This window comes from Chrysoperla carnea, chromosome 1 (genome assembly GCF_905475395.1).
Source record: "Chrysoperla carnea chromosome 1, inChrCarn1.1, whole genome shotgun sequence".
Lineage (NCBI taxonomy): Eukaryota > Metazoa > Arthropoda > Insecta > Neuroptera > Chrysopidae > Chrysoperla > Chrysoperla carnea.
The window spans coordinates 14,350,279-14,364,240 of record NC_058337.1 but is presented as its reverse complement, the minus strand read 5'-3'; the positions used below and the strand labels follow the sequence as shown (position 1 = coordinate 14,364,240).

Below are 13,962 nucleotides of genomic sequence, written 5' to 3'. Positions count from 1 at the left end.
TTATATTTTTAGCATAAATATTTCTAAGTCTTACAAATTTGGGACTAAATTTAGTATACTCCACTACGCATAGGTATAGGTTATAAAAAGGCACTGTGTATGCGATATCGTTGAACAAATCTCTGCAAATGGGTTTAATGATGACAGGTTGTGATGAAGTTTTCTCTTAAGATGTTAATCGATTTTATTAAGAGATTATTGTAAATATTTTATTGACAGATATTGATAAAAGTAATGTCATTATAATTCTTAATCACTCTATTTGAACCTATTATTTAAATTATAATAAAAAAAATAATAAATTAAATTATTTTCTACTTTTAAGTTCAGATAGCGTGCTTTTTACTTTTTTAAACTATTCTTTTTAATATAGTGTAATGTTATCTGCGCTTCCACCATCATTTAGTAAATCGTTAATCCTGAAAATCCTAATCACAATAATCGGACAAAGATATTAAGTTATTGTGTTGCCATTGGCCCTTGTTAATTGTCTATTAATTAATTTTATAATTGTAACTGGCTGGCGTAGTTTATGGTTCATGCATGGAGAAGGTGCACTTCCTCGAAATAATTGAGGAACTGATAAATGAAATTATCAGCGGAAAAAGGAATAAGGAATAGACTTTAAGGAAAGAGGATAATATTGTAGGAATGTTGAAAGCAACCACTTTCTATTCCTAACTCTAAAAACACCAGTTTTATCTTTTTTTTTTTGTCATGTATGTCAATATCAATGACCTATTATACGAATACGGTTTCATGTATAAAAAAAAACTTCCTTATACATCGAAAAATGTATCATAATTTCTATTCTTGAGTGTTCGTGTTATATATTCGACTAGGTGTAAGTAATTTTCGTTTAGTTAACGTGGATTGCATAAATAATTTTGTTTTTTAGTAGGTAAAGAAAAATAAGTAAAAGCTCTTCTTTATACCTACACTCATCCATATATGACTAAACTGGGTTACCCATCATGGCTGTTTTTTTCGGTAAAGAATTTGTGTTATATGCGGTTACGTTCAACGATGACTTTATGTGTCTTACATATTACACAGGAGAAAAGCTTTTTTTGTAATTGTATCAATGTTAAGAACAGGAGGATAAGAAAGATGAAACGAACGCGTATACAGTTTTATCCGTAGAAAATACACTGTTGAAAAAATGATGTATATATATTTGTTGATAAAGATGTTGGCCTATAATAACCTATATGTTTTTTATGTTGAATATATTTGTTTTTACGTGGAATATATTATTTTAAAAGTACAAAGAGTTTAATGCAATTTAATCCAGGTATAAAGGTTTCTTAAGCTGTTTAGGTTTGTAAAGGTGTTAGGTTAATAATGAATCACAACTAATTTGAAAAAATTACAGTCTTTTTACCCGACTGTCAATTAGTGGTTATGTTTATTTTCCAAACGGCTAGATAGAATTTAGGTATCGCTTTATTCTTCTGAAAAACCCAAATAGCCTTACCTATATGTACTTCCTTACATTTGAAAAAAAAGACAAAACGGCGAATTTTTGGGGCGAAATAGTTATAAGCAAAAATTTACCAAACCTATCGAGTAGAGTATCAAAATAAAGTTAAACAAGTGAAAACAAACAATTGACTGAGTTAATAAAAAAAGATATCCACTTTTAAATAGCTACACACACACTGATATTCCCATATTAATGCATACTATAAAATTTGCACCTAATAAGCGCCCTCGTGGGTAAACAGTGAAGTTTACAAAAAAAAATTTTCAAACAAAAGTTGTTTATTTTTTTATAAAGAACATTTTTTACATTTAAACTTTTGTTCTATCTCGAACGGTTTACAAGATGGGTCCTACGGACGCAAGACCCAATTGACCCATATTGCTCATTTACGAACTTGACCTCAGTTTTTAGATCCTGAGTACGCTATAAAAATTTCATCTTGATATCTCTTTTCGTTTTTGAGTTATCGTGTCCACAGACGGACGGACGGACGGACAGTCGGACGGACGAACGGACGGACAGTCGGACGGACGAACGGACGGACGGACAACCGGAAATGGACTAGTTAGGTGATTCTATGAACACCAATACCAAAATTACTTTCGTAGCATGAATATGTTTAGGCGTTACAAACTTTGGACTAAACTTAATATACTATGTATATTTCATATATACATGGTATAAAAAGGATATTACAAAAATATATATAAGTTACATGTTTAAATTTAATATAGCTTAATAAAATAGCTGTTTTATTGCCGGAACACTAAAAAATCTAAAATAAAATAAATAATTAAAAAATCCAAAACCTGACTGCCATAAATAAAATTTGAAAAGAAAGAATCACGACCGTTAGTTTACATAGCGTTCGACCGTTACTTAAACCGTCGGGGCCTATTAAAATATACACTGCCTCAAATCATCCCAATAATGGGCTCCGAGTGTTAAAATCGCTATGTAAACTATTGGACTTGTATTTTTCTTTTCACCCGTAGAGCGTATGTATTTGCTTGCGAATATAGCTATAAAAAATACGAGCGACATTTTATGAACATATATGGAAAACATTTATTGTAGTCGGAAAAGATAAAAGTAAAACTTAAACATTTACTTCTGTTACCAACATTACTGTTTGGCACTTTGCAAGTCTGTATAAAAATTCAGTTATTAATATGAAAGAATATTTTACATACATTTTTATACAAAGCCTAAATTTGAGTTTCGTTTCGATTTTTATTTAATGCTTGACTTTTTTCATCCTGATAACTATCCTAAAGTATCTAAAAATGTGCCTCAAAAAATTTTTTTTGAGGCACCAAGTTTTTAAAAAAAAGTACAATTGAATTGATTCCCTTGAACCTCGTCTTTGTTATCCGTTCAGTTAAACATCCAAAGGTTCAAGAATTTGCAACCAGCTCAAAGTTGGTAGCATTGTTCAAAACACCATCATAAATGATTTCTTAAAATTCCACAGCGATTCGATACCTGGAAAAAAATTTACTCGGAGTGAAAGGTCACAAAATCGAGTTTCGCGATTTACAGCAAATCGGTAGGTGAGTTTTATCATAAAATTAGATGGGATAATTTCCTAAGAGCCACCGTTTCTAAGATATAACGATTCAAAAAGTTGGAAAAGTTGTAATCGTCATAATATGTATAAGTCACGTCACGGAAGCTGTAATATCAGAAAAAGTATTTTTCTATCGGTCAGTGTACACACATCAAATTTATACTACATATATCTGCAATATATCCGGTGGATGCGTAATCACGGTAGGGACATCAAATCGACACCAGCGCTTGCAGTGGATAATTTTGGCGTAAATGGTGGCTGTTATGACAAATTTTCACTTCCTTACATATGAAGGGTATAGTAAATGTAAAATCAAATTATTGAAAAATAGCAAATAATTAAACTTAGCATTAAAAATTGTGAAAATAAGATACGAAATTGCATAAATAATATTGTCAAATGTAAAGTAACATAATTACAATTTAAAATTTGTCAGATAATAATAGTAAATTTAGTACACCATGACGAGCATGACGATTACAACTCTTTGAATCGTTTTATCTCAGAAACGGTGGCTCTTAGGAAAAAAATTATTGAGACATTTTTTATATTTAATTATCTGATTTAAAATTTTCGTTTGAACTAAGTTCATGATAAAACTTAGCGTTTTGCTGAAAATCGCGAAAAACCCTTTCTTGCAAAATAAATGGAGCTCACTTATAGAACAACATGTATTTAATAATTATGGCCTAATACATAATATATGACTTGTTTTACATATTCTTTCATATGGTAATCGGAATTCAGCAATAAATATTCATGACATGTAGCTTGTTGGTCTTTTAATATTATTGTATATTATATTGTGTTTACAACATTTGACTTTTGTTCCATTATTTTTATACCAAGAAGAAGTTTTAGACAACAACATGTACAACAACCACTAACAGTATATTTTATGGGCGTATTTATCTTATGTGTTTTTTCTACTGTTGATAGCAAATTAGCTCTTGTTAACTTTGCATTAAATTTAAAAACGTATACACATACAAAATTAACACACACAAAATTGTGACGTTGTGGAAAATGAAAAAAAAGTTATGTTTTTTATCTCAAAAAACTAACAATTTAATTTGCTTTCATTGTTAATTTAATTTTCATTTTATTTTTTGTACAGTGTCTTATAATTTTACAATTTTTAATATCATTTTAAATAAAAACAAGAAAAAACAGAGTATTATGCACAATATTTTGTTTCTCTGTATGTGATAAAGTTTTCAACCTAATTAGAGAATAATTTATTATGTACAATATTTGTTTCGCTGTATGAAATAAAATTTTCAACCTAATTAGAGAATAATTTATAGGAGACTAGCGTGATACCCGCCAGCTTCACTGGGCTTAAAAGTACAAATCACCGCTTAATAGCCTCCACCTATTTTGATCTCACTTATCTTTCTTCCATAACACTCGCAGGGGTTGTTTTACACAGCTATAATATATGCACAAAATATCAGAAAAGTATATCAGAAAAGATGACGATGGATTGTTTGAGAATTACCATGACGATGAACCAAAACCAACATGAAGTATTTTTGATTCAACGGTAGCTTTTAAAAATTTCTGCCTACCCTGTCTAAAAACTCTGTGCACGCCACTGCGGGTAATTTTATTTATAAAATTTAAGAAAATCGTAATTGGATTAAGAAAACAGAATGATTTAATACAATACTATTAGATGTGCTCAATTTCTTATGACTTTAGTTATATTATTTATTGTATACCTACGTAGTGTGGGCGTGTATACCCACACATATTGTGTAAATGAAGAAATAATTAATTATATCATTATGGTGACTATACCACGATAGAAGAGTCATCATCTATATTCTATACCACGAAGGAAATCTATTAAAGAGACAATGGTTTATTTCATCATTTTATCTTTTTTGTGCTTATTACTTAGATAGATCGTTGTTTAAGCTAGTGAAACAAAATGAATTCTAAAAAAAAATAGTTTTACTTCACTAATTGTGTGAAAAGACCAAATATACCGCCTTCTTAAATTGGATGAGAATATGTTATTTGTTCTTCTAATTCTAAGACGATAATCGAGCCTCCGATGTTGGCCCTTTGGTATAAAGTCGATCTTCACCCATATAGTAACCAGATGAGACATATTTTTTTATGAAATTTTACTGATTTATAAACACGCCTTTGATAGCTTATTTATGAAAGTGTGCATGCCTATTTTTAATTAAAATAATTTCAAGCTTATTGATTTCTTAATTAAATTATCTTAATTTTGATACCAATTTCGATTGGTTAACAGATCGGTGTAGTCACCTATATTTGACTAACGTGTAGTTACCTATTGTCGATGTAGTTACCTATATTGGTATAATTTATTTACGAAAATAATGGTATAGGCTTGCCTTCAAAAAACTGCTCATGGAAAAAATTGATTTAAATTAATTTAATTAAAAATACACATGAACACTTTTCGATAGAAAAACTATGATAGGTGTGTTTATAAATCTATGAAGTTCGACCGTCTCTTGTACCATGCCCCATGTCTGCAGTCCGACACTTCGGAAATTTTAAATTTAAAAGTTTTAGGATACGGAAACACCGCTCTGTTTAGCTGATAGTGTCGGTGATTCGATCATATTCTAATTAAAATACAGAAATTCGTCATTTTAGAGCTGCTAGAGAGTTAAAAATATGCCGGGTCCAAGAAATCAAAAAAGAGTTGCTCTTTCTATATTATTAATTTTACTCAGTATGGAGCAAACTTGGGTATGATATGTTGGGTGCAGCGCATGCTCATCATTAAAGTTTCTTTAGGCTATGATTCAACTTAAATTTCGTATTCTATATTGCGACTAATGTCACAACTTAAGGTTGGGTACTAGTTTTGAAAAAGTATGCGAACAACCAAAGAACTTGAGAAACGCACTTTGTTTTGAAAAACGATAAAGTACGTTTCAAAAGTTTAAAACTTTATTTAAAGAAATGAAAAACGAAGTTTTAAAACCTTTAATCATTTAAAAATCTTAACCTTTTTAAAATCTTAAAAGGAAATCCACGTTTTTATTACAAATTCAAATTTCAATGTTTTTCGATTACAGCATTTACTAACGCTAGTCGAAAAACACATTCATGTAAAATTCTATCCCGTGAAATTTTTTTCAAAATATTTAGAAATAATTTGTTAAATGTCTCATCTTCCTTGTAACTGTTTCATAGCTCTTGCCATGAGGAGATCGAGCCTTTGACGATCTCTCCAACTTTAAGTCCGTTGACGCCAAAGCACTCCTGCTGTTCTTCAAGAGCTCCTAATAATTCTTGAAGTGGTGCCGGTGATGGGCCAACCCTTTTTCGGGATCACAACGGACCCCTTTAATTTAAGTGTGTCCCACCCCAGGGCAGCCACTTTAATACAACCTAGCTTTAACTAATGATAATAAACAAAAATGTCGAGTAAAATTGACTTTTTTTAAACATTAAGAATCTGAATCTGTAATGAAAATTGCGGGTGTTGTTGTTGCATTTAAGATTTTAAACTTAACACTTCCTACCACCCCTCCCCCAAATTGTTCAAATTTCCTTACATTACATACAGTTGCTCGACGGTTTCCATACTTTTGGCACCTAAATATACCTAGAATTTTTTTTTTAAAGATTGGTTATTAATTTTATCATGAAAACATAAACAAATTTTATTTAAAAATTATTACTAAATTTTAATGCATATTTCATTTTGTTTCAGATGTTCTATTCGAATTTATAAAAAAAAAAATGTTTAAATATTTATTGTTACTTATCACTTTACATTAATTTTTTTCGTGACAAAAAAAAACAAAACAAGTTTATTTTTCTATATATATATCAAAAAGATTAAAAACGAAATGTGCGTCTTTTTTTAAATTTTGCGTCGCGTTTATTCGAGTTTGTATTATATTATTACGAAAAATAAGAAATAATAATAATGTATAAAAATTTAATATTAAATACGCAAGTGTTAGTAGCATCCTCAACTAAAACGTCGCCATCGTCATCTTCTTCGAAGTCTACTCCACACAAACGGAATAATTATAAAATGGTTAAATGTAAAACAGGATTATGGATCTTCATCATGCTTTTATTCTCAATAGGTAAGTCAGTTTGTTTGTTATTGTTTTGTTTTTAATTTTTTTTATTAGAGGCGGGTGTATCGGCACTCGAGTATGGAAATGTTTCTTTGGGCTTTCACAGTAAACACAACAATATGATAAATGCAAGTTTTGTTTAATCGAATTTTCTATGCATTATTATTAGAACACGAGCAGCACTGTAAATCTGGTGTTAAATCTACATCCCTGAGATTCCGAAACAAATTGTCACCAATATCAATTGTAGACGTGCAGTCAATTGTCTACGTGAATATTTATTGAACTCAAAAAATTTTTTCAAGAATTACTCAAATAAATACCACGCTACTCGAAATAAAATTGTGTATTACTCAATTTTAAGAAATATAATTAAAAAACATACAACAGGTTTACATTTCGCTACATATCGATATTTCGATTGCAACGCAACCATCGTCAGTAGCTAAATTTATGCATATAATGCATTACCAATATTCGTTACAATTTTAAAAATAAATATATAAAACATTATCAGCAATTACAGTAACACAAAAATAAAATAAAAATAAACAAAATTATCACGAAATCGAAAAAATATGCATTTTTCAAGACCACTTTTTGTAATAGTTTACAACAAATTATTTAATAGGTTTGAAAAATTCTTTTATCGGCCGTAGTTTATGTCTATTTTTAATAAAATATACAATTTTAGTTCGTGGTATTTATATAAATATTCTAATAAGTAAAGCAGCTGAGATTCAGTTTCAAGAATCAGATAATCACAGCAGAAAAAGCTTTTTCTAATAAGAAAAGCAGTCTTATCAATTAGCGTAAATTAGTAAAGAAAGAGTATCTGCAATTGTCTATTCTATCAATGTATGATAAATAACAGAAAATTTATCTCATTTTTCTAATATCAAATTACACATGAGTGATGCAAAAAAAATTCTGTTAGAAAACCGATAGGTTAAATTTTTGTAGATAATTATTGACTACCGGCATGTGCTGATACTTTTTGTATTTTATTTATCTAGTTTACTTTTAATGTGGGTTTATTGTAGGAAAAAAATTTAACGATATTTTTATTATTTTTGTAAAAGTATTGAATGTCGAATGTAAGAGGCTTATATAAAATTGAAAAGCTAATTCTTTTTATATAATCTTTTAAACTACGGATATTTCATTACTTACTGTTTGTGTATAGATCAACGTATTTTCTATTTTTGTTCGTTAAATATATTGAAAATAAAAATAACAAGTGAAAATAACAACCAGTAGAGTTTATTGTTTAAATACTTTCGATATATGTCGATTGCTAAACCACTTGGGCGAAATATTGCAAAAGCTTTCATCAATGAGGTTTTAGTAATACACAAACTCATGTTTGCAAATTTGCCGATTACTTTAAATATGCTTATTCCATTGGATACGCCTTCATATCACCTGAGTTAAGGAGAAAAGTGTAGGAATACAGGATGTTCTATAATTGATGCAGACCTCTTCGCTTTCTGAATGAGCTGAGAAATAAGGTAGAAAATGCTGTTTATCAATTTTGGATCTGGGGCCTAATTAACGAGATAATTAGCCAAATCAATAAATAAGAAATACATTCATCAAAATAAAATGCATCCAATAAAACACTACCTAAACAGAGCATGTTTTTTCATAGCGTGAAGGAGTGACTTAAATGCAAAATTACTACAAAATAAATCTAAAGCTAAATCCTATACATCGTATCAACTTACAACTTCAACACGCTATACATAGAGTGGTTTGTCCGTGAGTCCACCGTCTGTTTTGATAAATACATGCTCAGATTTGTGATATGCGCACGATAGATAGATGTGTACAAAACTTAATTTACAAAGAAAGGGAGTGTAATACAACCTTGGTTTTCATGGGTTACTTTTTATAATAATATAAATAGCCGAATTTTATTTTGAAGAATGTATTTTTATGAATTGGGTTGGTTAATTATCTCGTTAATTAGGCCTGAGATCCTTTGGTTAAGAGGATTTTTTTCTTTTCTTTTTCTCAGCTTATTCAGGAAGCGGAGCTTATTAAATATTTGTGATACATATTTGCTGTTAAAAAAGGTAACCTTTTTTCAGTAAATTTATCAAACTCAAAGCTTTTTATTTATGTGCTTTGAAGACGAATATGACTAAAAAAATTTTTTTATTATTGCCAAATAGAAGGTATTTTTGCATCTAAATAGTTTTTTGAATGATTTTTGAGCATACAAATACCTTCATTATACTTTTTCCGGAAATTTGGTATAAAGACTCCACTGTGCGACTCCCATTTCTTCTCTCGAATTTGTTGAATTTTATAGCTACATTTTGATTTATATGTAATGGAGCAGCTAGAAATAATATTTTACATTATTCTTTGATTCTTCATATGAATAAGTAAGTATACGAATGCATTAAAAAACTGTTGACTATAACTGAACGTATCAAATTCCATTTCACAAAATATTAAACTTTAAATTAAAAATGTTTCACAAAGTTTTTTCAACAGTTAGCAAAATATTCTGTTATATGAATTTGATGACCATGTTGTAAATGTAGGTCAAATGTGTATTTCATTTTAGATTTTTCTTTAATATTTTACGGATGATATCTCATCGTATTCCTTGAAATAGATAACAACTTTAAAGCATTGATATGGTAGATAGATCATTGTTATTCTTAACTTGCGCTAGTTCGTGTACTAAATATGTATATACCAAAATTAAAACATGAGACTCGTTGGAAACACATAATCTTGTTATGTTGCATTCTTTTTTATCTAAACTACCTAATCGATTTTAAGATATGAAACATTATGAAATTTTTCTCAGTGGTACGTGCAACATTAAAAAAATGTTTTTTAAGGAAAATAAAACTATAATGGGATTTATGAAATGCGATAAAATTTCGAAACTCAAATAAAGTTTCTTGATTTTTGAATTAAGTTATTGTAAGTTTATAATTAAACAGTATCGTACATGCATGGAAAAATGTACAGACAAATTTTATGCTAAGTGAGTCGTGTTTTGGTATCAAAAGCAAGATCTCGTAGAACTTGAAGACAAACGGTGTCTTAAAAAATTTTAAGATAATTTATTTAGTATGTGTATGCCCTGCCCTGGCTGAAATTTCAAAAGGAAAAAAAAAACAATTTTTTTATAATTTTCAAAAATTTCTCCATTAAAATTCCTCCTTGTTTAGAAAGTAAAGTTTCCATATACGTAACTTTGCTTAGACTATAAAAAAGAAAAGTGATAAGTGTTATATGGCTGTTATTTTCTATTAACGCTCAACGTAAATACTGTCATGGTTCTCCTACCTCACAAATGTATGAGAGTAATTCATATGATTTAACAAATGGTTTTTTTCTTTTCAAAAATCCAAAAGTACAAAAATTTTAATACTGTCGGCGTGACTATTTTAGAAAAAACTCAATTTAACAATTGCTTACCTTCTTTCGTTGATTTTTAGGGTTTAGTCAATGTCTAATTCAACTTTAAAAAGTGTACGGATTCAAAATAAACATTTGTTTCGAGAAACTTTATTCGAAACAAGTGAAAACAAACAATTGACTGAGTTAATTGTTGAAATACCATGTATAGGCAGTGTTGATAACACACTGTCACATTTCACATACATACATATCTGACATATTTAACTGATATTCTCATATAATGCGCAAGTGTTGATGCGCAATAGTTTGTTTTTTTGACGTCACGTAAATAACAAAAGATATTCACTTTGATATTCCTATATTAATACATACTATAAAATTTGCAGCTAATTAACGCCCTCGTCGGTAAAAAGTGATGTTTACAAAAAAATGTTTCAAACAAAAGTTTTTTATTTTTTTATAAGCAACATTTTTTACATTTAAACTTTTGTTCTATCTCTAACGGTTTACAAGATGGGTCCTACGGACCCAAGACCGAATTGACCTATGATGCTCATTTACGAACTTGACCTGAATTTTTACGTCCTGAGTACGCTGTAAAAATTTCAGATCGATATCTTTTTTCGTTTTTGAGTTATCGTGACCACAGACGGACGGACGGACAACCGGAAATGGATTAATTAGGTGATTCTATGAACACCTATACCAAAATTTTGTTCGTAGCATCAATATTTTTAAGCGTTACAAACTTGGGACGAAACTTAATATACTATGTATATTTCATATAAACATGGTATAAAAAAGTTAATAAATTATAGCTCATGTGCTATTCTGATGTAGCACCTATATTGTTGTACAGTTTCATTCAAATCCATTCGTTAGTTTTTGGGTGAAAGACGCAACAAACAAAAAACACAAACAAACACCCTTACTTTCACATTTATAATATATAGGGATACAAAAGAATTACTGACTGGCTGACATATCAACTCACAGCCATAACTCTTGTGTCTTTTTTCCTCTTTAGATGAGCCGAAGGAATAATTTTTTAAAATTTAACTCTAAAGGTGGTGAAAAAGCGGATGATAGTTTTTCGATACATTGTACATTGGATACACCTATAGAAAGTTTCATTATCAATGAATAACATGGGCTGTATTTTATTTGCCAAAAAAAATTAGGACTCCGTACCAAAAAATTATATCCAACGAAATTATTGGTAAGTGATCGCAAATGAAGTGAAAGTTTATAATGCAAGAGTCTTCTATTTAAAATTGCAGTTGCCCAGCGAAGCGATGGGTTAACTGCTAGTCAGCAAATAAAAAAAAAAACATATTGATCAGAAATAGGCACAAAAACCCTGTGGCGAACCGCCCTTGGCCACTCTACTATTAACTTCATGTAAAAGTTGGTTTAAAATTCAACGAAAATGATGTACATGTGTAAATATTATGCAAAGGAAAAGCAAAAACAATTGTAGTTCTTGAACAAATTTATGTAGGCCAGAATATAATAAAAGAAATGAAGAATATAACAATGAAAACTCTCAGATTCTCTCATTTGAATATACAAATTTCAATTATTTTTGCATACATATACATTCCTAATAGGTTTGTTTCATCTTCAAACATTGTAAGTAGGGTAAATTGACTCCTGATGTTATCTTGATTTTGTGTTTTCTTTTGAAATACTATTCCGGTAGTGTAGTTGGACCACTAAGACGTGTATAAATGTTAATCGATGGATATGTCATATGTTATCCTTGTTCAATGAATAAAATATCAATAGAAGGGAGAATTATATGGTTTAGTTTACGAGATTTAAACTATCAAAGAAATGCTTGTAATCATAAAACTTATACGCTCATAAACAAAAACAAAATTTATGGCATAAAAAAAAATTTCATAAATACAAACTTCTGCACTGGGGGGTGTTGCATTTGGCTACAGTGCCCAAGAAAAGAGAAGTACAGCTCTTTAGGGGAAGGTCCACTTTTATTTTAAGCAATTTTTCGTAAACACCATTGTTTTCTCGTCAGGGAGCAAACTAGGACAAAACTTTGGTGTCCATTGTCTCCAAGAATATAAAAGAGAAATGAAAATTTGTAGGTAGCTTCAACTAGTGAGCCTCAGACAAATTTTTGAAAAAACGAAAACAAATTAGAGAATACTTATACAAATGGCGGCCAGAAGGCGATTAAGCTGTTAAGCTGGTTTTTGATGTACATTTGCACCCTTAAGAAAAGTTGTGCTACCTGCGTAATACGTAATAAAATTGAAAAAAGTCCTCAAAATTTGGAGTAAAATTTTTTTTGCTTGCAAAACGTAATTCACACTCCCCTAAGGGGCCTAAATAACATACTCAAAAAGCAGCTTTACATCGCGTTTTACGCTTTTAATGAAGAATGCGTATATGATTATTATACTGATTTGAGTTTGAGCTAATATCCTTTGACTAATTTCACTTCCAAATGGATTTTTTTTACCAGACTTTCGGAATGAACAGAAAAACTTAAATTATAAGTATGAATAAAGAAATGTAATAAACAGATCTCGTTTTTCGTACGAAAAATTTGTTAAAATTACATTGAATTAATTATGATACAATCTTAAGTTTCATTTGAACAAATAGAAAGAAACGGAAAAAATTACACAAAATCCGGGACTCGAATCCGGGTCCTCTAGATATCCGGTGTAGTTCGTAACCAACTCCGTCACTCGTGTTATGTTAAAATTAAATTGAATTTATTATGATATAAACTTAAGTATTTATGTCATAATTATGATACAAACTTAAGTGATACCGCGTTAATCGTTAAAATAACGCCTAATCTAGTAGAAATTCAATATATGAGATGTTTGTTTAAGATTACACGTGATGTTACAGATATCATTCTCTGTATCAGACTGTATGGCTGTTGGCAATAACATCTCCACCCACTAACCAATTCTAGTGACACTGGTGACACCTTGGTAGGTATCATATGAACGAACTGTAATTACGCACTCACAAAATCATATGAGAATATCATAAAACAATATTATTATTTCTTAACATTAAAAACATTCTGAATAATTCATATATTGTGCGTACTATAATATATAACATGACTTTACTCGGGTTTACCCATATTTCTTATTTAAATAATAATATTCATACATTCTGAGTATCAAAAACATGTTTTTCTTGCCATCCACTCATTTTTGTTTATATATTAAATTTGTAAAACAGTACACAGTTGAGAAATCTGATAAGAACCGCCCATGACCTCCATACTCAAAAATATATTAATACTAGCTGTGAACTACCCGCTTTGCTGGGCAACATTTCCACTTTCACCCCTCCCCCCATATTCCATATCCTTTTCTATGTTACTATCTATCACCTAACTAAATTTCATCAAAATCCGTTCAGCCGTTTAG

The 13,962-nt window shown here is 29.8% G+C and overlaps 1 protein-coding gene across 1 annotated transcript in view; it reads left to right on the top strand.

Annotated features, from left to right (window-relative positions):
* The first annotated feature begins 6,990 nt into the window (after positions 1-6,990).
* The window catches only part of LOC123290806, a 471,542-nt gene continuing 464,570 nt past the window's right edge, over positions 6,991-13,962 (top strand). Inside the window, exon 1 of the mRNA XM_044871136.1 lies at positions 6,991-7,156. Within this exon, the coding sequence (XP_044727071.1) occupies positions 6,991-7,156 (166 nt within the window). The remainder of the gene's footprint in view (positions 7,157-13,962) is intronic.